Source organism: Stegodyphus dumicola, chromosome 2 (assembly GCF_044657685.1).
Source record: "Stegodyphus dumicola isolate Sdum_Otavi_A_Nest chromosome 2, ASM4465768v1".
Lineage (NCBI taxonomy): Eukaryota > Metazoa > Arthropoda > Arachnida > Araneae > Eresidae > Stegodyphus > Stegodyphus dumicola.
In genome coordinates, this window is record NC_140769.1 from 40,609,408 (window position 1) to 40,637,333 (window position 27,926).

At 34.9% G+C, this 27,926-nt stretch overlaps 1 protein-coding gene across 1 annotated transcript; it reads right to left on the reverse strand.

Annotated features, from left to right (window-relative positions):
• LOC118183710 (uncharacterized) lies at positions 1 to 27,825 on the reverse strand. The gene is made up of 5 exons (XM_035353301.2): positions 27,671 to 27,825; positions 24,776 to 24,911; positions 14,430 to 14,572; positions 3,300 to 3,405; positions 1 to 252 (listed from the first exon to the last, which is right to left on the reverse strand). Exons 1-5 carry the CDS (start codon positions 27,705 to 27,707, stop codon positions 72 to 74), a joined length of 603 nt encoding a protein of 200 aa, XP_035209192.1. The 5' UTR covers positions 27,708 to 27,825; the 3' UTR covers positions 1 to 71.
• Between the last annotated feature and the right edge of the window lie 101 nt (positions 27,826 to 27,926).

Here is a 27,926-nt window from a genome sequence, read left to right on the forward strand (position 1 = left end):
TTAGCGTTTTGCGATCATTTATTTTCAAATCAAGTTTACACATTTATTTAGCTTAAACATAATGTTTTTCTTTAGTACAGACCAAGAGACATACTTCGTAACATATCTATGTTTACAATTTGAACATTATCGCAGTTCTTGTTCAAAAATTTGGTCAGTGGTGCTGTAAGTTCTCTCATAAATTCTGAAGCTGCCTTTCCACAGTGTTTGCCGATGTCTTCGAAAGCGCATTCAAACCTTCGCTTCTGTTCTCTAAAAAAAACAAATCACATTTTAATTAGATAAAATTTCTGAATATAATTTATTATATCATTATACATGTCTATCAAACTACAAGTGCTGAAAGAATCAGATTTGTCTGGAATTAACTGAAACGAACGTAGAGGCACGAAATAAGTTACTTATGTTGTATTAACTTAACGAAACAATAGAAATTAAACTCTAATTTCGAATAAATTTCATTAGCATAAAGTTCAAATGAAACCATAATAATCTGTGAGAAGGAGAAAACAAAATTTACTGCCTCTCCAGGTTGAGCAAATCATTAAGTTTTAATGTGAACTTTATCAATTATCAAAATTGTCTTCCATCAGAAATTTGTAGCATATTGTAATTAATAATTACAAACAATAATATGAAAGAACTGCATCAGTTAAATATAATGAAGTTCGCCTTGCTATTCCTGCCAATCACTTACATTTTCTGCAACAACTAAAACTGACAACTATGTTTCTTTGTTTTAAGTCTGGAGATGATCGGATGAAGCCACAGGGCTACAGACCAATTAACTTTTATTCAAAAGTAAGCAAACATTTTGGAAGAATAATTGTTAACAGAATACAACTGTACTTTGCTCTCCTACCAGATGTTTGGGAAATAATTGAATACCGCATAATAGCTGGTGGGGATCATGAAGTCCCTGCAGACTGCAGTTCACAACAAAAGATGCCATCTTCGGTTGTACCAAGTGAAATCCTTCAATTGGGTCTTGCATAAAGAATTTCTATATAAATTAGCATTGCTGTTATTCAGTGGAGAAATTACTCTCCTTTTCAAATCGTTCCTTGAAGGCCATATTTCATGCTTAGGCAAGCTGTAGCTTTTTTCTCCATTAGATTTATTACTGCAAGTTGGTCACAAGAGTCCTTAAGCCAGAAAATGATCGAAATCTGTTGCTAACCTTCTATGTAGAAAACACGGATATTACATAAAATCTGTCTTGACGTGATTATGTCAGTGCCTGAGTGATTAAGACAGCTGAATACTGGTAGTTTGACTCGCGTTCGAATCCAAGAAAATACTTTGCATGAGTTGCATGAGTGTTTTACGTCGTTTTCCTCATGTGTAACTTAAATACTAACCCGTTTTACCAAGAATGTCCTCCCCGAAATCATCCCTTCCCTTGGACACATAGCTTCGTGTGCTTTGTCATTGCCTCTCTGTCAACAAATTACAAATTAAGGTATCGAAGATTGGTGCTATAAATGAGGATCTTCATTACCGAAAGCAAATCTCAGTTACGTGTTATACGTCACCTTAAAACTCAAATGATTCTTACCCAAAAAATTAATTTTCTTCGATGAGGAAATCCATAAAATTACGAGCTCTAAGTATCTGGTGGTTATTTTCAATCAAAACTTAAAACAGAATCAGCACATTTAGCATACGGTCAACAAAGCGAAGCAAATCCAGCTGTACGTAAGTTAATGCCTTTAACTAGAAATGAATTAAATTTAGATTTAAGGAGAAGTAGATTCATGTATATGGTGATTATAAAGCAATTTCAATGTGATGCCGTTAGTAAAAAATGCAGCAATTGTTTTCTTTGAAACACTTCGTACTGGAATATTTTGGTAGTATTTGTTTCACTTTGAAATACAGAGAGTGTTGTTTTGTTTCGCGTTCATAGGAGTAAGTACATGTGTCTTTATTTGTTTCAATGCTAAAGATAGCTTTTGATACTCCAAAATTGAATCTTTTGAAAATTTACTTGCACTATTTGATATCAGCGCTCTTTTTAAATTTGAGCTGAGATGTGTGGAATTCAAACAGTTTTAAATGATCGCATCCAAACTGAATGCTTTCAGGTCCTTACAAATTTCAAAAATGCCATACTATCGTTTTCTGTAACACGATGTACTGGAATAATCATTTGTTGCACAGCATCAAATGTTTTTGCGTGTCATAGCATTTCTTGGCCAAACTTTATGAAATTCATTACTCACACTTCTATGGCCATACCATCTTGGCAGACTTAATAGTAAGCGGAAGTTGATTGCTACCAAAACCCTTAGATTTGATTTCGATACAGTATAAAGCTTGTCTTTCCTATCTGTGCCATTTCCCCTGCCTTCCTGATAAAATTGCAGTGATGCAGACTGATTTTTCAGCATCCACACTTCAGTGATATACTCTGTAACGCGCACTGGGTAATGTTCTCGATGATAAACGAGTAATAACCAATAGGTTTGACCATTCTTGGCGAAGGTTTTCAAGCAATTGTACGGTCATGATGCAGCAAAATTTCCATGTCCACTATGAAATTCTTATAACAGTTTAAACGTCAATCACCAGCTGTCAACTGCATTGAATCAACAAGGTACTTGAGATTCAAGCATGGTCCAAATTCGAATTGTTGCAGTATTTTCCATTCTTTGATAACCAATGATCATGCAAAATTTATAATTTAAAAAATTATCAGTGTTGAAATCTTACCTTGGCTTCTAGAACCTAATCTAAGTACTGGATTTAATAGAACAAAATTTTTATGTGAATTTTCAGAGCAAAATAATGAAAAAGGATTAAATTCAAAAATCTTTGTTGCCAAGAACACAACTCAATATTATATTGCGTATTTCAGTCATCCCATCAGTGAGAAACTTTTGTGATCAGATAACATGCACTGAAAGCAATTAAGCACAATAACGTAAAATTTTTGTTATTTTGTTTTCTGTATGAAGTAATGATGGAATAACTTTATTTTGAAACAACATGTTTCGAAAACATTTTAAGTACCTTTTATTTCTGACTATTAGTCAAATTTAAAGAATTTTTGTCTGAACAATTCATAACACTTAAAGAGTAACAAATGTTTAGGCAAATTAGCATAAAATTTAATTATTAATTTAAAATAATAATTAATTAGCTCTTTTAATTTGTTACTCCCTTTTAGGTATACTTAATTCTTATCACTTCAACATTTTTAAATGCATCAATCATTAACTTTACAGAGTAAAATCATTAAAATGTTAATTAATATCTTTATTAAACTAATGATCAAATTATTGAATCATACATACTCGCAGACTTCCTTGGTCATTTCGTCTTGAAACACTAACAATTCTCCGCATTTCTTTTCGGTATGATGTCTATGTTCATTTAGACATTTGGCATTATTTAACAAACCTGAAATATAAACTTATAGATTAGATTTACAGGTACAGTTGCATATATATATATAAATACATTTATTATGCGGGACACCAATCTTGAATTTCCTTCAGTCTTAATAGCTTATCCAACCTTTGGAATTATTCATATAAAATAAAAATAAGAAACATAATTAAAGAATCGTACGAGAAAAGCTAAATATTAAAGTTTTCCAACTGTAAAATCCGAAGAACACCTTTAATGAAACGTTAAATTTAAATTGAAGTTATATTCATCAAGAAGATGCAAATAAAATTTATTTAATGATATATATATATGTGGTATCTGTAAGGGCGACACAACCACCACAGGCCCTCACCGATGCGCCAGCAGCGAAGTGAAAGAGGAGTATGACAGAGACTTTCTTCTGCTATCCCACGCGAAGGTGGTGCGATGTCTGTCTACACGTGAAGGTGTAGAGTAAGGATCTATAGTTTTCCACGCGAAGGTGGTAAATTGACTGTATACTACATCAGCAAGTGCGAGTAGGCACTAATCGGTTTTGTGATAAGACTGGCAAAAGCTATACAGAATCCTATTTGTAGTTAATCTAATTTGTACCTTCTTCTGATTTCCTTTATTAAATGTTTTGTGGTGTGGAAAACAACGTTGAAATTGTTATTTAGCATCTTCAACTCCCCCACTACAGAAAATCTGGGGGCTCTGACCGCAATATTTGGATACTTCATACTTGGATACTTCAGAGAAGGTACTGTGAAAACTTTGCTTTATTTCTTTCTTGAAGATAGTGATACTTTTGTTTCGTTTTTAAAATGAGTTTCTTAAATAATTTACAGAAAAGTGATTTAATAGTAATTGCGGAACAAATTGAACAGACTGTTCCAGAAAATGCTAAAAAAGCTGACATTAGAAAAATTATCGAAAATTCTGATATTTTCAAAACGAACGTTGAATTTGTTCGTGGCGTCTTCAAATCGATCGCAGAGAATCGGACGCCTAAAACAAGTAATGAACACTATCTGTTAGAGATCGAACGTCTTAAATTAGCTCAAATTGAGAAGCAGATTGAGCTAGAAAGTTTAAAATCACAATCATTATCGAGTGATAGAAGAAACGTGCAAACTAGTGTTGAAGATATCATTAAAAGCATCAAAACACTAACTATAGCTGTACCCCAGGAAAACCGGAAGCTCTGCATTTGTTTTTTCAGTCACTTGAGAAAGCTTTTACTACTAAAAGCGTACCAGTGGAGTTAAAATCAGAAGTGTTGATTAATTTGTTAGGTGATAAATGTAATAATGTTTTAACGTATGTTTCTGAACAAGAAATCGCGGATTATGATAAATTAAAAACTCTAATCTTGAAAGAATTTCAGCCGACACCGCGTGAATGTTTGAACAATTTAAAAAATGCGCAGAGACATTCATCTGAATCGCATGTTCAGTTCGCGTCTCGACTCAGTGCAACTTTCAATTATTATTGTAAGTTAAGAGAGGTAGATGACTTTAAGAAATTGTGTGATCTTATTGTATCTGATAAGTTGTATGAAACTCTTGATTCTAAAACAAAGGAACATATTAGTTGCGAAAGGGCCAAAGTTGGTTCCAACCAAATCAATTGGGAAGAGAATGTGATTTATTTTATTCATCCAGGGGTAAATCTTTAGCTGATATCAGTAACACACGAATCGAAACTCCAGAAAATAAAAAGCTTAATTTTTCCAAAAACAATCTTAGGAAAGTTCAAGGCAATTTCAAGGATTCAGGGAAGTTTGTAAATCAGGGTAGTAGTAAACCAGAACGTATTTGCTATGTTTGTGGGAGTAAAGGGGAATTATTTCACTTTGCGAGAAATTGTCCCAAACGATTAGAAAAGGAAAGTTTGTCTCCAAAAACGGTATCTGGGTTAGAGATTGGATCGAATAATGCAGCTAGAAATAATTTAGAATTTATTGAACTGTTGATTGATGGTAAGAAAATAAAATGCTTAATAGATTCTGGAAGTGAATTGATAGTTGTAAAGAAATCCCTTTTTCCGAATAAATTATCAAGTGGATGTATAGAACTCAAAAGTTCGTTTGGTCACGTGGTTAAAGCGGAAATGTATGCGAAAGCAAAAAACAAAAAGAGATAGAAGCAGCTATGGTCTCTGACCTAATAACGGAATGTATTATACCGCCTTCGAGTCTAGCTCGCATCTCTGCTGAGGGAGTGATGTTTACACAATATGAAAATGATTCTGTCGCGTCGGAAAGGAATTTTTTGTCTTTTATTTCTGCAGCCATTGAGTGAGACAGCGAAACAGATTTATGGCATATAAAGATGAAGGATTACGCAATACTGTTTCCACTCTTATTAATGAGTATAAACCGTCAGAAAAGCAGCGCAGTACAGACTTAAAAATGAAAGTAATATTGAAAGATGATATTCCAGTTTCTCAGCGTTCGAGGAGAATTCCTTTTGCTGACCAAAAAAAATGTTGATAATCAAATAGATGAATGGTTAAAGGATGGGATTATAAAGCCGTCGTGTTCAGAATATGCTTCGCCAATTGTTTTGTGTAGAAAAAAATGTGGGAAGACAAGTATTTGTGTTGACTTCAGGCAGTTAAATAAAAAAATAGTTAAGGATTCTTTTCCTATGTCACAAGTAGAAGAGGTTTTAGATCGTTTGGGTGAAGCAAAGGTTTTTTTCGACATTAAACTTAAAAAATGGTTTTTTTCCATGTTCCAGTGGAGGAAAACTGCACTAAATATTAGGCATTTATTACTCATGCAGGCTTGTACGAGTTTCTAAAAGCACCTTTTGGTTTGTGCACGTTCCCTAGTGTGTTCCAAAGATTTATTTTAATGTGTTTAGAGATTTAATTCGGGATGACACTGTTGTTACTTACATGGACGATTTTATTATTCCAGCGCGAAACGAGAAAGAAGGTTTAGAAAAGTTGAAACGCATTTTAGAAGTAGCCAAAGAATACGGTTTGGAGATTAAATTTTAAGAAATGCCAATTTTTGAAAAGAAAAATAGAATTTCTCGGGTATGTTATTGAGGATGGTACAATTCGCCCCTCTACTGAAAAAACCAGGGCTGTTCAAAATTTCCCGAAAAACCTTAAGCAGATTCAAAGTTTCTTGGGTATTACTGGGTATTTTAGGAAATTTATTGGCAACTATTCAAAAATAGCGAAACCATTAAGTGATCTTCTTCGTAACGGAGCAGAATTCAAATTTGGGCCTGAGCAAAAAGATGCATTTAATAAATTGAAAGAACTTTTATCCACAAGTCTGGTTCTTCATATTTTTAAACAAGGAGCACCATTAGAATTGCATACAGACGCAAGCAGTCATGGTTTCGGCGCTGTATTCCTACAAAAGTCAGATGATGGACAGTTACACCCCATTTATTTCATGAGTAAAAAAACTAGTCTCCAACAAGAGAAGCTATCTAGTTATGAGCTTGAAGTTTTAGCTATAATAGAAGCTTTTAAAGAAATTCAGGAATTACCTTTTAGGATCTAAGGTCAGGATAGTTACGGATTGCAATGCTTTCCGGAAGACTATGTTCAAGAAGGATTTAACTCCTAAAGTGGCGAGATGGGCGTTACTTCTAGAAGAATTTGACTATGAAATTGTTCACAGATCTGGGCAACAAATGAAGCATGTGGATTCATTAAGTAGAAACGCTGTCATGATGGTTACTTGTTCTCAGGGAGAAGTTACAGTCAAAATTGCAGCTGCGCAAAGAAGTGACGAGCGTCTCCAGTTGCTAAAATCCTTAGTCGAGCAAGGACTAAAGGAAGATTTTCTAGTGAAAAATGGAGTATTATACAAGTTTGACAGTGGTCGTGAGTTACTTGTGGTACCCGAAGCATTAGAACTAGAAATCATACGTAGTATCCACAAGGGACATTTCGCAGTGTCTAAAACGGAAGGTCTGCTGAAAATCGACTTTTATATTCCTAACCTTAGAAAACGAATTGAACAAGTTATTTCAAATTGTGTAGAATGTATTTTGTGCGACAGAAAACGAGGTACGAGCGACGGGTTGCTGAATCCCATACCAAAAGATAGTATCCCTTTGAGCACTTTTCATATCGATTTTATAGGATCATTACCTTCGAAAAATAAGAACTACAATCACATCTTAACCGTGGTTGATGCATTCACAAAGTTCGTGTGGCTCTATCCAGTAAAGTCTACGTCAGCTCATGAGGCATTGCAGAAGCTGAAACTGCAACAATCAACTTTCGGTAATCCTTTGAGAATTATAAGTGACAAAGTTACGGCGTTTACCTCTAAAGACTTGAGTGATAAGAGGTGAAAGAGGAGTATGAAGATTACTGTTGTCAAGAGAAGATCCAGGATATATTTACAACTACAGGCGTTCATAGAGGAAATGGACAGGTGGAAAGTATTCATCTCACTCTGATTCCAGTCCTATCCAAATTATCCATAAATGATCCAACTAAGTGGTACAAATATGTTGGAGATATACAAAGGATCTTAAACAGCACTAAGAGCAGAAGCACAAAGAGTTCCCCATTTGAGCTGCTCACTGGTGTTAAAATGAGAAATCGAGAGGACTTAAAGATTATGGAAATTCTTGAAGAAGAAAGAAATATTATGATGAAAGATGGGGAAGATATGAGAGAGGAAGCAAGGAAAAACATTCTAAAAATTCAGGAAGAGAATGGAAAAACACACAACAAAAAGAGAAAAGAGGCACAAGTATACAATGTGAACGACTTAGTTGCCATACAAAGAACGCAGTATGGAGGTGGTCTAAAGTTAAGGTCAAAGTTCTTCGGCCCATATCGTGTAACAGCGAGGAAAGGCAAAGATCATTACCAAGTGGAAAAAGTGGGACACCATGAAGGTCCTGGATGTACCACTACAGCAGCTGATCTCATGAAGCCGTGGACTTCTACTATATAGAACTATGTATGGTTCTTACACACATCTTTCTTTCTTTTTTTTTTCTTTTCTTTTGTTTTTTTTAAATTTATTTTCAGGTGCTGTCTTGATGTTCCAGTGTTGCTGATCCGTGTTTTCGAGGACGAAAAAGTGTCAGGACGGACGAGCTGTGGTATCTGTAAGAGCGACACAACCACCAGAGGGCTTCACCGATGCGCCAGCAGCGAGGTGAAAGAGGAGTATGACAGAGACTTTCTTCTGCTATCCCACGCGAAGGTGGTGAGATGTCTGTCTACACGTGAAGGTATAGAGTAAGAAAATATAGTTTTCCACTCGAAGGTGGTAAATTGACTGTATAATACATCAGCAAGTGCGAGTAGGCACTAATCGGTTTTGTGATAAGACTGGCAAAAGCTATACAGAATCCTGTTTGCATCAAACGGCACTTGTATTTAATCTAATTTATACCTTCTTCTGATTTCCTTTATTAAATATTCTGTGGTGTGGAAAACAACGTTGGAATTGTTATTTAGCATCTTCAACTCCCCCACTACATATGTGTCATAATAAAAGCAAAGGAAATGACGGAACACTGTAGATGCGTGATTAGACCCATATTGAAGAAGAATTTTGATTGCGTAGTATTTAAAGATTGGCAGTCGAGGCAGTTTTAATTCCATTTTTATTTCCAATTGATATTTGTGGCCACAATCACTTGGCACTAGTCGTGCCTTTTCACAAAAGATTTACATTTTTATATATTGTTAAGATAGAAAGCAAGCCAGCAAAATTACATCTTAGCAGAGTAGAGGGCAAAAGCTGAAGTGCGTCGTTATGAAAGATGGAAGCACGCGAAGAGAAAAATTTTGGTTTACAATTCGGTGATTGGTTGTCAAGAGGCATCTCGTATTAACGGTTACGTAAGATCGCATAATTTATTTGAATGACGCAATGCAGACAAGTTATTACGATTTTAGAATAGAGAGGAAGAATTAATATTTATAATTATATTATAATTCTGATTCATACATTTTTATCTTACATATTTCCCCCCTTCAAAAAGGAAAAGGCGTAGCGACAGAGAAGCCTTTTTAAAGAGAAAGAGTTAAAGCACTAGCAAATAAAAAAGAAAAACATAAATCATAAAATTTTGATTCTATAAAAGTATAATTTATAAATATAAATTTTTTAAAATAAATTTTTAATTTTTAGAGTCCTATTGAATTTTTCAGCATTTCAGTCCAAAAGTCTTTTTGTTTGAGAGTTCACATAATCATAATTCTTCAGGGAAGGTTCTTGTTATTACAGAATCTCATAAACGTTTACACAATCTTTGCTTATAATAAAATGTAATGCACATAAATATTTATGATACTTATTTCCATACTGATAAATTATAATTTAACATCATAAATAATAGGATTAAGATTTTCAGAATTTATGGTTTCACCGTTATCATCTTTCATTTACAATTCCTGATTTTACCAAACTGGAAGCCTCGCAATACTTCTAAACAAACATATCCATCAATAGGGCTGTCCTCTTGAGCTAACCAGCGTGTTCTCTGCACTGGTGGCCCAGGGTGCCTAGACAGTTACTTGAAAAGGCCTCCGTTCCTTGCATTAAGGTAACTGGCCTTTGAGAACTGCAATTGCACTAATACATTCCATAATAAAAATATATGATAATAACAATAATAATAATAATAATATAAAAAATTTACATGCATTCATAAAATGAGAGCCTCCAACATTATCTTGCATGAAGAGGGTAAAAGGAACAACTGTACAGAGGTAATTACAGGCCTCTGTTGAAGGAACCAGTACACCCTCGACATACACTATACTTAACATACAATCACCCATAAATTTAACATGCATTTACCATAATTTCATATTACGTATCTATAATAATTTCACTTATTTTTTACACCTACTTCATTTTTAGAATAATTATAACATTCGTATTCAAAATTCTCAACAAAATTTCAAAAACATAAAAACTTATCTTAATATCCTTCCCTATGAATAATTTAAATAGCTTAAAATTCGTTACTTAATTTGCTCACACATAATTATGAAAAATTAGAAAAATTAATGAACAAGAATTTCAGATTTTCTCAAAACAAATTGCAGAAATTTTAACCAAAGTTGAAATCAAAACTATAGAATCCGCAGCACATTAAATAATTTAGTTCCTGAGCTAGGTTAACACGAATGTAATAATTTTTGAGCTGTTGAAAAAGCGGAAGTGCAAATAATTTTCTGTCGCACATACTTGCAAACACTAACTCAAATCGACCTTGAACCCGCTGTAATGCTTAATTCCTAAACGGTAATTCACTGATGATTTCCTTTTTTACTAGGCATTCGAACTTCTCAATTTATCGAGAGATCACTTTCAATCTGTAAACACTACGCGTGATTTTTTTTTTTTTTTGAAGCACTTGCAAAACACCACAGCAGAAGAATGATCTGTTATTTTTTAAACACTGAAAAAACAAACTTGATGATTTACTTCTTTCACATTATCTTGGATTTATTTGAAGAGCTGAATTAAATTTTCCATTGAGGTTTCAGGCTGCAGGAAACTATCCTTACCGGCTTAATTGTCATAATAAAAGCAAAGGAAATGACAGAACACTGTAGATGCGTGATTAGACCCATATTGAAGAAGAATTTTGATTGCGTAGTATTTAAAGATTGGCAGTCGAGGCAGTTTTAATTCCATTTTTATTTCCAATTGATATTTGTGGCCACAATCACTTGGCACTAGTCGTGCCTTTTCACAAAAGATTTACATTTTTATATATTGTTAAGATAGAAAGCAAGCCAGCAAAATTACATCTTAGCAGAGTAGAGGGCAAAAGCTGAAGTGCGTCGTTATGAAAGATGGAAGCACGCGAAGAGAAAAGTTTTGGTTTACAATTCGGTGATTGGTTGTCAAGAGGCATCTGGTATTAACGGTTACGTAAGATCGCATAATTTATTTGAATGACGCAATGCAGACAAGTTATTACGATTTTAGAATAGAGAGGAAGAATTAATATTTATAATTATATTATAATTCTGATTCATACATTTTTATCTTACATATATATATATATAATTAAAACTTTAAAATCTTGAATTTTTGTCAGAATAATTATTTAAAGTTACCTTAGCAATTGTTGAGAGGTTTTACATTTTTCAAAAATCTTTTTAAAGCAAAGGCAAATAATAACAGTAGTAACAAAGTTGACAGTCTAGAAAGAGTATCAAGATAAGAAGAAACCTTTAAATCTGTTGAAGAAGTCACATTGTTTAAAGAATTACATTGATAAAAACTAAATATGGAATCTTATCCGGAAATTTAAAAACATGGCAATCAAATTCGCAGCTAGATGATGCTGATGATCCTCGTTCAATAAAATTGAAACAACTGCGTCTTTTGTTTTAAATAGATATCCATTGAATGACAATAAAAATAAATCCGTGGGGGGGGGGTTATAGTAAGCCGAATATTGATAGCTCTACCTAGATTCGAATCTAGCTTAGCGGAATGGCTACACCAACAGTTGCTCGTATCTATATTGCAGTTGTGTGAGAATTGAAGAACGGTGAATTACATGGATCCTAGTTACAGCGATCTCATAATTTTTTGCTATTAACTTCTGACATTCTTGTGAGGAATGGTATAGTTTTTTTCCCCGCTGCTGTAAAATTTGACTTTTGTCACATAGCCCCATTTTACATTTTCCAATTGAAATGTTTTAGACGTTTAGTTTTGCAGCTGGTTTGCCATTAAAATTTTGGCATTCTTCTGTTATCAGAACCGGATTCAGAAATGTATGTATGTAGGCTTGTATGCATGGATGTATGTGTATATGTAATATGCATGTATATGTAATATGTAATATGTATGCATACATGCAGGTATGTAGGTATGTATACAGGTAGGTAGGTACCTACATTTACATGTATACCTGCACGTATACCTGCAGGTACTTAGGTACCTGCATACTTGCATACCTACATGTATGCAGGTACATACCTACATATATACCTGCATACATGAATATTGTTACAAATTTTGTATTTACATAGGTAATTTTAGTAGAAATAAAATTATTGTATTTTTCTGTGTTTTGTAGCGCGAGGCAAATTTTAAGAGAAAGCTATGCCGGAAAAGTAAGAGTAGAGGGGAACGCGCATCTAACATTGAGTAAATGGATATCTCGGTAATTTGTATTGAAACTTAATAAATGTAATTAATCGCTATGTTAGTTGTAACCGCAATTCCACATGCATATTGCTCTCCAGTAGTTTCGAGAAGCAGACAGTACTAGAAATATCTCGCGGCCGGTTAAAAACTATAAAAGCCAAGGGGAGAGCATCTGAGTTCAGTTGCTTAGTTATTGTTGTTGTGAATTGTTTAGTTAGCTGCTGTTGTAATTTTTGAGAGTTCAGATACACTTTCTCTTTAGATTCGGTTTGCATTGCGTTATATTTAACGTCCTTAATTGTTTGAAGTGTAACTAGTGATTATACTGTGTGATACTGTGAACACTTGTACGAATATTTCTGTGGAAAATTCCAGAGTTCTGAAATATTTCTTTTCATAAAAATAAATTTTATTGAACTATTATCGGACTTGTGCATTCAATCTATTACGAACCCGTACTTACGCAATAATATATATGTATTTATGTGTGCACATATATTTGTATGTGCGTGCGTATAGCGTACATATAAACGTACGTGCATACATACGTACGTTTCTGAATCTGGTCTCGATAACAAAAGATACCAAAAATGTTTTAGCGAAATTTGAAAATACTGAATTAATATTAAAAGAAATTTGATTCTGATTGCCTGAACATTTGCAAGATAAGTATGTGGAATCAGTAAGAGCGTGCAGGGTTCTTCGAAAAACGTTTCGTGACCACTAATGTGCATGCGTATTAAACTATTTTAGGAAAACATTTAAGCGAACGTGTTTCTTTAGAGTTAATATTATAATAACAATAAGAAAGTTATAATAACAATATATAACTACCAACCTTCAAATCTGAAAAACCAAGAGAATTTTGGAAGAAAGCCGTGAGAAACCTGTTCTCACGCGGGGTAGCGATACCATTTCAAAGGAGCTCCAAATTTACTTCAATTCATATTATAAGGCATGATTCACGTTGATGTGCCGTTTGTAATGCAGCTCTGGTACAAAAATATTAGTATTCAATTTCATATTCTAAATTTTATGTTCTTCAGCTAATTTAAGTTTCTTATACTATTATATGCTGAAAAATACTGAAAAGGGAAAAAAAAAAAAACTTCTATCCATCGAAGTACTTTTAAATACGATGAAAATAAAATTAATAATCACTGTTAATAGAATTTATCTGGATAAACGTAGCAATGTACCATATAATGAAGTAAAAATACTACAAATGCAAATATTAACTGACAAGCATTGTTTGAATATTCATTTAAAAATCTACTAATATTTAGTCTAGATTAAGACAACTAAGATAAAAGGAAATTTGATAAGATAAAAGTCAATAAAATATAATAAGAAAAAATACAGTTCTGATGAAATAAAAATTAGAGCTATTAGGTTATTTCTAAGCAGGAGAGATGAAAAATGAGCAACGCCTTCGCCGGGACTCTAACCGCCGGCCTCTTGAATACGTGCAGAGCGTGCTGACCACTACACAACGAAGACATACTAAGAAGGCGGGAGAAATGCCTTATAAATGTAACAAGAAAAATTATTCTGAAAATCACTAGGGATGGAGGAATGGAATTCGCCCAATTTAACTTTCATTCATCAATAAATTTGACTTATTGCCAGGAAATATTTTCCTCTGTAAAAGCTAAAAATTAAAATCATGGAGATTCAGCGATCCACCGGGAATTGTTTTGAAGAAATTGGCGAACAAATTGGCAGATTTGGGCAATGTAAATATTTTACACATTATATGTAAGAAAAATGAAATTTGCATCATAAAGACCGAAATATATTTCAGATTAAAATCATAAAATGCTTTATTATGAAACGAAATATATTACGAATTATACTGGAAATGTTGGAATGAATTTGAAGCGAAAATTATACTTTATTTATAATAAATAAAAATCGAACTTACTCTTTCTAAGATCATCACCCTTATCGCAAGTTCTAGAAAATATCTCAAATTGTTGTTCATAAACTTGATAATAAGAGCTTTTTGAATAGTTAGGGCATTCTTTGCCATGCTCTAGCACACACTTCAAATAGGGTTTCATAACGCTATATTTGGAGAACATAAAGAATTAATGTTAGTCATAGAAATAATACATATTTGTAGAACATAAAGAATTGGTGTTAGTCATAGAAATAATACGTAGTTTGTTTACAAAGGTTTAGGACTAAATTCGAATAAAATCAAAAATTGAAGAAATCAACATTTTTTACATCTTAGCTTCCTTATACAGTACTTATAAGTTTAGCACATTTACGCAGCTGGGGATTGATTTCTTAGTATTACTCATCTTTTGGTTTACTGTTTAAGTCTGTGGCTAAGATTATAATAATTTTAGAGATGCCACTTCCCTTAAGAAAAAGTAGTCTGCAGGGTTCTATCTAGAGAATAATACTGATAGTTGAGAGTTACGATACTTCATTTTGTTAGAAACTATATGACGAGAATGGAAATAACTGCCGTCGCACTGTTTTTCAATGGAAATCACTTATTCGATTGACCATTCTCAAGTCTAATTTGGCGCCCAACGGGGATAGTGCTTATCGAAGCTAACTGCCGTACCGAAGGGCCTGGGTTCAAATCCCGGAAAAGGCATGTATGTTTGCAAATGTATAGTGCTTGTGCGGTATGAGGGCACTCTAAACTACTCAGCGATTGATGGATCGGGGGGGCGTTGGTGGAAGAGGAGTGGAAAACCCTCGGACTAGTCCCCCCCCCCCCCGAGGTAGCCCTCAATCAAAACTGGGGGGGGAACTGGTAAAAGTCGTACTGTAACCTATATAGTGCTCAAGGCTCTTGCGAACGAGAGACGCTATCTTGTAGCCCTTACCACGATGAATTTCGAAAGTTTGTTCTCATGTTACTGACACATAAGTGATATAAGTCACAACAACAACCAGTCGAATGCAAAGAATTCTCTTCAGAAGTCTGTTCATTATGTCTTTATAGCACATAAAGTTCAGCGTCTGTCCCTATGTAACGAATATCTTATGAATTCATCGTTTCTAATAAAAATCATCAACATGATACTTGAATCTTTTAAAATCAAATCTCTTCGGCTGGGGTGAATCTCCTCCAAATCAGCAGGTGATTGTCGTTTTACCTCAGAATCATCGGCAGAGCATTAAGTTTATACCATTTCATTGTTTGCCTGGAAAACATCAGGATTAACTCCAGCATTACAGTAAAACTTTATTGCTATTAATTACTCAGCTTTCGAATCTATGACAAGAACAATGTTCTGAACCAAAGCAAACTATTAACAGCATACAAAATTCGGCGCGTATGTCGATGATATTTTAGGAAATATAAGTTGAAATATCATAGTTGTAAGTAAATACTAACAAAGATTTCTTGGCAAGTTTGCTGAATTTATTAAAACATTTTTCCTAAAACTTTTCAGATGGTATTAAAGATTGTACAATAATTAATATCGTTATTTAAACTTAACTACTACTTCACCTATGATTTTCAACTTATATTTTTGTTACTTTCCTTTTTTGCTGAATGGCAACAATTATTATTGTTTTCAAGTAAAAATATACTTTCATTTATTATTTCGTTATTTTCGTGTAATTTTAAGTATGCTTTATTTTTTTAAAGCTATACTAGATTTATATTTGCCATTAAAATCTTCTTGAATGCTTCCGGGAAACAGCGGCGGAAGGCCGCATAGAAGCTGTGTTTGGATTTCTCGTTGCAGATACTTTCCGGCTGCATGATTACGCTACTTTCTGTCATTACAAGTAGCCAATCTATTATGGCTGTACTGCTACGATTCAAGAACTTACAGTACTCTCTTTACTGTAGGTCGAAAAGAGCTGCGGACCGATACTCCTTTTGTTTCACGTTACGTTAGTTTATTGTTAAGTTTAATAAATGTTCTATTTGCTGTTAAAACGTCTCGTTCACTAAGCTATTCTATTTTAAGATTCAATCATGTGAAGATCAAGGAGTCTGAAGTACCGACGTCAAATATGATTACAGATCAGTTTAAACATTTTTCGTATTTTTTAATTATTCTTTTCATTTTTGCTTTTGTATTGTTACGGTTTTTGTATTCAGTTTGCTATTTTAGTAGAATTGTAATTAAATTGTTTCATCTTCCCGTGCAATACTGCGGGCGTCGAGTTTAAAAAGAAAGCTACGCTGAACAGGTAAAAATACAAGAGCACGCGCATTTAACAATTTTAAAAATTTAATAGATATCTCGTAATTGTACTGTTTTGCTATCTAAAAAAAAATCAGGAAAATAGATTATACTAGAATGTTCTCGTGCACGATTTAAAAGCTTATAAAAGCCGGATAAAAAATCTCAATTCAGTTGTTTACTTAGTGCTGTTATTTATTGTAGCGAATTCGCGGTGAGATTGGATTAACTTCCTCAGTGTTTTGAGTTGAGTTCTATTCAACGTTTTAGTAGTTTAAGATATAACTGCTGTGAGACTACTAATATAACTACTATTCCTATTTGGAATGAATCATGAAGGACATTTCGATCTGTAGGCCTACAACAAAACAATATTGTGCAGTTTGGGATTCACTTTATATTTGAAACGGCGTCTTGTACCGGAAATTCGAATCGGACGATCGAAAAGCTTTCCCATGGCATCTGATACTTCCAAGATTCCGGATTCCGAATGTCCTTAAAGAACTGCATAGCAGCCCTACAGGAGGTCACTTCGGAATAATGAAGACCTTGCAAAGAATTCGTAAGCGCTTCTAGTGGAATAATGCAAAGTATAACGTGCAAAAGTGGTGCCTATCTTGGCCTGCGCAAGTCAGAAAAGACCGAAGAAACGCAGCCGAAGGAAGCTGCAATGTTACAACATAGGAACGTCTTTTGAACGTATCGCATCTGACAACTTGGGACCTCTGCCACGAACTGCTGATGGCAACGAAAACATCCTTGTTGTCATTGATTACTTCACCAAGTGGCCTGAAGCATATCTTATTATTGATTAAGAGGCTGCCACAGTAGCAGAGGTAAAGATACAGACTGGATTTCCAGTCGAAGTCCTCTTCAGTTACATTCCGATGAAGGAAGAGATTTTACTTTGGCTTTGACCAAAGAACTCTGCAAGCTACTCGGCATTGACAAGACCCAAACTACGCCTTTACATCCATCCCCAGTCGGAAGGCATGGTAGAGAGGTTTAATCGAACCATTCTTAATAATGTCATTGGTGGTTTCTAGAAACCAACAGGACTGGGAGAAGGAGTTACCACTGTTTCTACTGGCTTACTGCTACGATTCAAGAACTTACAGTACTCTCTTTACTGTAGGTCGAAAAGAGCTGCGGACCGATACTCCTTTTGTTTCACGTTACGTTAGTTTATTGTTAAGTTTAATAAATGTTCTATTTGCTGTTAAAACGTCTCGTTCACTAAGCTATTCTATTTTAAGATTCAATCATGTGAAGATCAAGGAGTCTGAAGTACCGACGTCAAATATGATTACAGATCAGTTTAAACATTTTTCGTATTTTTTAATTATTCTTTTCATTTTTGCTTTTGTATTGTTACGGTTTTTGTATTCAGTTTGCTATTTTAGTAGAATTGTAATTAAATTGTTTCATCTTCCCGTGCAATACTGCGGGCGTCGAGTTTAAAAAGAAAGCTACGCTGAACAGGTAAAAATACAAGAGCACGCGCATTTAACAATTTTAAAAATTTAATAGATATCTCGTAATTGTACTGTTTTGCTATCTAAAAAAAAATCAGGAAAATAGATTATACTAGAATGTTCTCGTGCACGATTTAAAAGCTTATAAAAGCCGGATAAAAAATCTCAATTCAGTTGTTTACTTAGTGCTGTTATTTATTGTAGCGAATTCGCGGTGAGATTGGATTAACTTCCTCAGTGTTTTGAGTTGAGTTCTATTCAACGTTTTAGTAGTTTAAGATATAACTGCTGTGAGACTACTAATATAACTACTATTCCTATTTGGAATGAATCATGAAGTAGTGAAATCTATCCACAAAATTATAGCTCAAGACGATGTCACAATACCCGCAAGAATAGAGTTTTTACTTCCTAGGTCCATAGACAAAAATAGAAATTTCCGCTATGGCATCAGAGAATATCCCAAGAACTGTAACAGCCCAAAAGGAGCACTAGTAGCCTCAGCACTTGCCGACCTATTGTGAGCCGTTGAGAGAAAGTAAGTGTTGCAACATGTACTCCAGTGACCAGCGTTGAAAAAAGTGTAACATCCCCGAATCCGTGTCTTCAGAGAATATTAAATCGGAGTTATTGCTCAATTCAACGATGAAGAGAGGAATGCTGCCGAACGTATCATTGAAGATCTTCAAGATGTTTTCTCCCGCTCGTCTTCTGACTTGGATCGAACCACTTTGACGCGACATAGAATCGACACCGGTGATCATCCACCAATCAAGCAACTTCCGAGACGTCTATCGATTGCTAAACAGATAGAGGTACAAGCACTTTTGAAGGATATGGAAGAAGGCGATGTCATCGAGCCATCAGCAAGTCCTCAATCCCATCGTCCGCGTCAGAAAGAAAGACGTCAGAAAGAAAGAATTTGTGTTGGCTATTGCCGGTTGAATGAGGTTACGAAGAAACACAGTTACCCTTTTCCTAGAATTGACGACATTCTGGACACTCTTTCTGCAAGCAAATGGCTCTCAACAGTTAATTTAAAGAGTGAGAATTGGCAGGTAGAAATACACTCTGATGACCGAAAAAAGACGGCATTTATTACGGGACAAGGACATTGGCAGTTCAAGGTGATGCCGTTTGGACACTGCAATGCGCCGGCTACACTCGAACGCCTAATGGAGACTGTTTTGAAAGGTGTTTCCTACGAAGCCTGTCTGATATACTTGGATGACATCATCATCGTCGGAAAGAGTTTTGAACAACATCTGAAAATCTTAGAAAGCTGCTTCAAGAACTAAAAGAATCCAATCTAAAGTTGAGCTCCGCTAAATGCAAATTAATCAGACAGGAAGTGACTTACCTCGGACATGTCATCTCTGCCGAAGGTGTGTGCAAGGATCCTGAAAAAGTGTCAGCCGTTAGAGGAAACGTCCCGAGAATGTTCATCAACTGAGAAGCTTCCTAGGGCTTTGCACCTACTACAAGAGATACGTGAAAGACTTTTCTTCTATCGCAATCCCTTTCACAAGCTGTCAGAGAGCAAGCAAAAGTTCTTGAGAGACAAAAGGATGCGAAGATGCATTTAACAACTTAAAGGAAGCTTTAACACCTGCTCCAATCCTGACGAATCCTCAGCTCGACAGACCATTTATTATCGACACGGATGCGAGCAATGGAAGTGTCGGTGCTGTTTTATCCCAAGAAATAAACGTCCAAAAACGTGTAATAGCCTACTGAAGCAAGTGCCTATGAAAACCAAAGAGGAGTTACGGTGTTACTAGGAAAGAGTTACTCGTCATAGTTAAAGCCGTAGAACATTTCCACCATTATCTCTACGGCAGAAAATTCCTACTCCGCACGGATCATGCTTCATTGACCTTGTTCTTAATTTTCAAGAATCCTGAGAGTCAAATAGCCACTTGGATACAGAGACTCCAGCAATGACATTGCTATCCATCATCGGATGGAATCATCACATGGAAACGTCGAAGCCCTGTCTAGAAGACCTTGCCCAGAAAGCTGCTGATATTGTTCTATTCTGGACGATCTAGGGTCAAAGCGAAATACCAGCTGCTTAATCCAGTCGCACGACAAATTACAAAATCAACATCGGCTGATCGAGACTCAAGAAATGACAAAGAAGTCATTTAAGACCAGCTGGAAGACCGTGACATTAAACCCATAATGGATTTAATGGAGTCATCAAATAGAAAACCTACCTAGCAGGACATTTCGATCTGTAGGCCTACAACAAAACAATATTGTGCAGTTTGGGATTCACTTTATATTTGAAACGGCGTCTTGTACCGGAAATTCGAATCGGACGATCGAAAAGCTTTCCCATGGCATCTGATACTTCCAAGATTCCGGATTCCGAATGTCCTTAAAGAACTGCATAGCAGCCCTACAGGAGGTCACTTCGGAATAATGAAGACCTTGCAAAGAATTCGTAAGCGCTTCTAGTGGAATAATGCAAAGTATAACGTGCAAAAGTGGTGCCTATCTTGGCCTGCGCAAGTCAGAAAAGACCGAAGAAACGCAGCCGAAGGAAGCTGCAATGTTACAACATAGGAACGTCTTTTGAACGTATCGCATCTGACAACTTGGGACCTCTGCCACGAACTGCTGATGGCAACGAAAACATCCTTGTTGTCATTGATTACTTCACCAAGTGGCCTGAAGCATATCTTATTATTGATTAAGAGGCTGCCACAGTAGCAGAGGTAAAGATACAGACTGGATTTCCAGTCGAAGTCCTCTTCAGTTACATTCCGATGAAGGAAGAGATTTTACTTTGGCTTTGACCAAAGAACTCTGCAAGCTACTCGGCATTGACAAGACCCAAACTACGCCTTTACATCCATCCCCAGTCGGAAGGCATGGTAGAGAGGTTTAATCGAACCATTCTTAATAATGTCATTGGTGGTTTCTAGAAACCAACAGGACTGGGAGAAGGAGTTACCACTGTTTCTACTGGCTTACCGCAGTGTTGTCTACGAAACTACCGGCTATTCCCCATCTCAGATGCTCTTCGGTTGTGACTTTCGCTCGCCTCCTGATATCTTGTTTAGTCGCCCCCCGGATGCGCCTTCATCGCCTGAGGAATACATCCAAGACCTGCAGGTCCGGTTTGAAGTGGTGCACAATTTTGCACGAGAACGAGTCAGCTTGCCGACGGAGACAATGAAGACCCGATACGAGACGAGAACTACTGGACATCAATTCGACGAAGGAGACAAGGTGTGGTTGTGGAATCCAACACGACGGAAAGGACTCTATCCGAAATGAAAGTTACCTTGGCATGGTCCCTACACAGTCCTAAACAGGCTGAACGACGTTGTGGTTTGGATCCGAAAGTCATCGAAATCTAAACCTAAAGTCGTTCATTACGACAGGTTAGCTCCTTATTATGGCCATAGTACTTAGTGTATATAATTGTAAATAGCATTCTGAATAGTATAAGACCATGGTATGTTTTGCTTCTAAATTTGATTTGTATTTAGAACTTTGAAGTATTTGATTTGCTTCAAGTTATTTATTGCAATTATTTTTTATGTTGTTTGTTGTTGTAATGTAATGTTTATTCTTGCACTGATGCCTTAGCTGTAAGTTTAACTTCCTGTCCAGGGATTGTACTGCCCGGGACGTGCAGTCCTTGGCAAGGGGAAAGTGTTACGATTCTTGGTATCTAGTTTGCTACTTTAGTAGAATTGTAATTAAATTGTTTCATTTCCCTGTGCAATGCTGCGCGCGATGAGTTTTAAGAGAAACGCCGAAAAATTAAAAATACGGGAGCACGCGAATTTAACATTTAATAAATAAATATCTCGTAATTGTACTGTTTTGCTATCTAGGAAAATCGAGAAAATAGATTATACCAGAATGTTCTCGTGCAACGATTATAAAGCTTAGCCAGATCAAAACATCTCTATTCAGTTGTTTATTTAGTGCCGTTATTGGTTGTAGCGCATTCGCGGTGAGATCTGATTAGCTTTCTCAGTGTTTTGTACTGAGTTCTATTCAATGTTTTAGTAGTTTAAAACACATTTATATGTGTGGTACTGCGATATTGTATGTCTCAGGAAATTTCTGCATTTTGTTTTATGTGTTGTGATAAGAATAAATTTTATTCCCTTTTCATCGGACTTGTGCATTAAATTTATTACGAATCCGTATGCACGCAACAATATAAAATGGATGATTTAAATTATAAACGGTTCCGGTGTTTTGTGAGCAATTATCTCAGGTATTATTAGAAACTAGAGGTTGTAAATTAAAGAAGAGGCCTACAAGTTGCTTAAGACAATATTTGTTGAACCACGGAATTTTTTTCCCATTCACTTGCTTATAATGATATTGGCCACTGCTAAGTTTAAAACACATTCCAGAAGTTCCAGAAGTGGTGGCTATTTTACCGTTGATGCACCTAATGGGTGGCCACCGTTATCTCCTATGAAAGGACAGACAATTTTATATCCATGCCTTCTCCGGGATCTGAACCCGGGCCTTCGACATCGCAATCAGGCTCCCCTAACTACTAATACTGTTTGGGCGGTGCCACAGAAATTGTTCGCTTGATATGTAACTTATGCATAATGAATGTTCTAATGAATGTTCTCAATATCAGATAAGGTTGACTCAATATCAGATACTTTTGTATTTAAGGATTGATAAGATTTCAAAGAAAATCTCACAAAGCGCAAAATATTGTCGCAATAAGCAAAGATCTTAGGTTGCTTGGTTTTGCTATCATCGGTTTCGATAATGGCGAAGATAATGTAACAACAGCTTTGAATCACCAATATCGAGTGTGATGATCTAATTTCTAATCGTATGGCTAGAAAATGGTTTCGGTTTCAGAGGGAATTTCCAGCCACACTTCGGTAGTATATGTGAAAGCGGAGTTAAATCTGTGAAGTTTCATCTCAGAGAAGTGATAGGAGAGATTGTGCTCTTTTTTGAAGAGTTGGTTTTATTTTCCTTGCAGACATAGAGGCTATTTAAAATTCTAGGCTTCTAATTCCCATTACTACAGGTATATGAAGTTTAGATGCACTAACTCAGCATTTTCTTGTAGAAGAGACTATTACAGGTGCTCCTGATTACAGATATACTATTCTTCAAGGCCTTTGTTCCAGGTGGGATCTTTCGCAAGAAATAAATCAGAGATTCTAGAAAAGATGGCGCAGTGAATACTTGCGTACCATACGATCCAGATCTGGATAAGGGGTAGACCGAATCTGGAAGTCGGTGACTTGGTTTTGCTAAAATGTGAAACTTCTCTGATTACATGGGCATTGAGAAGAATAGTAGTGGTATATCCAGGACCAGATGGATTTGTCCGTGTGGTTAAAATTCGGACTTCTCACTCCGTTTTCCAGTGCCTCGCAAGCAAGTCAGTCCTCTTGCTTAAGTATCAAGAATCCAAAACTTGAGGGTGGGAGTGATGGTGGAGCATCACATGGGAACTGTGAATAGATTTCTTATTGCAACTAATTCTCAGTTACATGGTTTAACTGCTCGCTGTTGTTACAAACAGCCAAACTGTTATGTCTGTATTGCTACTGCTTCAGAAAGTCCAGCACTGGCGCTTTACTGTAGGCCGCACAGAGCTGCAGACCACCGCTCGTTTTGTTTCGAATTCAATAATACTAACACAGTTCAAATGCAGTGTGTGAAGTGGTTGTTTAAATTTAAAACTTAGTATTTTGTATAATCTCTGCAGAATAAAAATTCTCATTAGTTAAATTTTCATCAATTTATTAATTTAAATGCAGGTACTAGTCCTTTCGATCATGTAAAAAATACCAGAAGATATTAGAAAAAAATTGCTGACTTACTTAAAATTTCAAGACCAATTTCCAACTGATAATTAATAGTTTTAGGACAAATTTAGAGACCATCTGCTAAATAAAAGGTATTTTTTGGAGATTAATGATTCTGATTAATAACTTGAATAAAGCAACATTCTTATTTAGTTTATGATATTGTGCTAAAAATTCATTAAGCCTTTCTTCATGAATTTTTAAATTTATTTGTTATGTATTTATTATTGTATTTATTGTATATTCATTATTGAAGTTTATTTGTATTATATTTATTACTAAAATTTTTTTTCGAAAGTTACTTTTTGTTATTGATAAGTATTCCACTATTTAATGTTTTGGCATTTTAGGTATTATATAAAACGGTACTTTATATTTGAAGAATTCTTTCACTCTTATTTTAAAATCTGTTTTCCTAATGTATAAATTTCATTGTAATAAACTTCGTAATAGTAAATACACGCTTAGGGCTAATATTTAAGGAAATAAAGCCTGTAGTTATAATTTTCGAACATCGACAGCGTCATTTATAACTTGTTAATCGCCTTAAGTACTGGTATAAAAATAATTTAAGCTATTAACAAACCTATAAGATTCTATAAAATGTTTTTATAACAAAAATACAGCTACATAATTATTTAAAAATTTCCTCAAGAGTTTAAAAAAATCATTTTTCTGAAAAAATTATGAAATTAAAATATGTAAACATAATTTGTACCTTCTTAGGTACAGAAAAAGAGTTCAAAAAAGCAAATAATGTAAACATTTACACGTTAAAAGAAAGCGAAGAAAATTACTTACTCACAATATTTTTCCAAGTCTTTTTCATTTTCGGCCAATCTGTTATCTTCAGGCAATTTTCCTATTACTAGAGGAGCACATGTTAAGAACCCTATTGCAGGGCAAATTTCTTCAGCAGGATTTTCAGCTAATGCCACTGGAATAAAAACACCAAAATTTATTTATTCTTAAACTATCAATAAAGCATTCTTGTTATAATAAATATGATAGTGAAATAATAAAATTACCGCATCCAATATAAGATAACAATATATACACTTAGAATATATCTAGCAATAATCAAAATAAACCAATGTTAGTCTGTTTGCAAATTATCTACTCTCTTTCGCTGACCTACTACTAAGCATTACTATGCCACATTATGGACTATTGCTTTGCACATTAAAAGAATTAAATTAATCCGTTTAAGCAATCTTGCTAAAATGTGGCAAATTCTCAGTCAATCAGATTAAAAATATTTTTATTATAAATATCACTGCTACTATTTCGCTTCATTCTTCTCTCCGCTTCGCTCGCGGCTGGCAACGTACGCTCCTCGCTGTGTTTTATTTACTGTTTCAAAGTATGTATCTTTGAAACAAAACTCTCAGTATATCTTCCACCCGAGATAATGTGCGATGTAGAATGTGTAAAGAAGAATTAAGTGCCGAGGAATAAACTGTGTCTTGTTATTTACGCCGCTACTACTGGTTTTTCTTCGTTATGCAACTCAGATTACAACGAAAAGAGTCATCTTCAGTACATTGTAGCTGTCTATCCAAACATTCCATTACATGTATATAATAAACTAGAAAGCCCGGCGGTCATACGAAAGGACCGCTGTTCTAGATATTATAAATTGCAATTAAAATGATTTGTGCAAATGTGTCTGCTAATTCAAACTGAATTACCCAGGGCAGGCGGCAAGGACACCCCTTTGCTTACTGTCCCATGTGGTTTCCCCCCTTGCTTAATTGCTTAGAGTGCAATGAAGGAAACCACTGGCGGTGCATTTCTTAAGAGCCACCGCTAGCTCAATAAATAAAGGTGATTTAACTAATAAAATGTTAATTCACATGTCAAAGATCTCTTTGTACACAACATTTCTTGTGTAGATCTTTCCATCATTTTTAAGCTCGCCCTGCAGTGGACCATTCATTATTTTTAATTTTATGTCCGTTCTTTCACGAACTCTTAAACAGGCAACATAAAGCTGACCGTGTCCAAATGCAGGCGCAGGTAAAAATATGCCAACACGCTTAAGCGTTTGGCCCTAAGACTTACTGATGGTCATAGCAAAGGCAAGTTTTACAGGAATTTGTCTACGTCTCAAATGAAACGGCAACCCCGTGCCGTGGCAACTTCACCCCATTGGCTAGTACAGTTACGCAAGCAACCAATAAACTATCGGCGACAAACAGACACTTAAGCGGCATATATATATGAGGTGAAGTAATATCATCTCCTCCGAAACGGCTGGCTCCCGGGCTTAGCGAAGCAAGCTGTTGGATTCCGCAGGTCCATGGCACACTATTTTGACCATTCGCGTCTTCTTGGGACTTATTGTATATTTATTATCGAAGTTTATTTGTATTATATTTATTACTAAAATTTGTTTTTTGAAAGTTACTTTTTGTTATTGATAAGTATTCCACTATTTAAGTTTTTTGCATTTTAGGTATTATATAAGACGGTACTTTATATTTGAAGAATTCTTTCACTCTTATTTTAAAATCCGATTTTATTAGTCGAGATATTTTATTAGCCGAGATATTAATTAGAAACTAATTTTCCCTACATTTTCTACTTTCTTTCTTGGGTTTTCCCTATTACAGGGATTTGGCTAAGTGCCAAATTCTTTTTTCTCGAATATCTACGGAACGGCGCCGAGTTGAAATTCGAGACGCATATTCTCGGATTCTAAAATAATCTCCTAATCCATCGATACCGTTCTCATCTTCGTACGACTTTACTCGGCAGAGATATTAATTAAAAACTGCGGAAACGTTAACTTCCGCGCTCATTTTTTCGAGTGGCAACTATCGGCGACACACACTTTAGCCGCTTATGTATATAAAGATACAATATAAAAGAAGAATTTCTAGACCTAAGACAATTATGCATTGTAAGAAAAACTGCTGGTTATACTGAAAAATAAAAAAAAGTATTTAAATTTCCATTTTATTATTATTTACACTGCCTTTTTGATTTGCTCTGTTTTTTCAAAACATTTTTGTATTTATTATGCATTTGCTTTCTTGATCTTATTGCTGATATCGTTTATTTATTTCCAGTGTTTACTTGCTTATGCAGTCTTTATTACTTTTATAATATCTTGATCCAAGCTGAATACGTAAGAGATTAAAATATGCTTTAGTTTTCAATATGTATACTTTACTTTCAGTTTTAAACTTGCTATTCACTTTTTCCGTAACTTTGACAGAATTAATTTTATTTATTTAATTAATTAAACATTGCACTTCAAATTCAAATTTATCACCTTTAGCTTTTTCCCATCTTTTCTCAACTCGCCTTTTGGCAAACCTAAAACTCACTTCTAGCAGCATAACTTGTGATTTTTCTTCTTTCTAAAAATCATGCGTAATCATACGAATTTTCTCCTTTATGAGCCAAATTTCCAGCCAAATTCACGATTGTAAGCGTGTAAATATCAGATAGCATAAATAGAAGTAAAGCATAGGAAAAGCAACTTTGAAATACACGCAGATCAAACAGCAAAAGTTCAAAGTTTTAGCGTGGCAACAAATTACATTCGATATAATCGACAGTTATAAGTAAAAGTAAGTGATAAGTTAAAAGCAAGAGTAAGAATTAATACATACAGGATAAGGAAAGGAGAATTTATTCTTTGTTGATTTTATATTGATACATGTTAGACACTTGGTATACACTTACCCGCTGCTACAGCTGCTAAAGCAAAATAAAACAGCATTCTGAAAGAAAACTGCAGCTTCTGCTAATGAAAAAAACCTGAATTATTATGGGAATCAAATGGAATCAGTGGATAATTTATTGAACAATTTTATCAAAAAGTTTCAATATCGTTAAAAATAAATTTTTCCCTTGGGAAACAGAACTAATCATACCTTGCGTATAAGATAGCATTACTTCTCAGCTGCAGATGTTTTCACTGATAAATGCAATCTTCTGA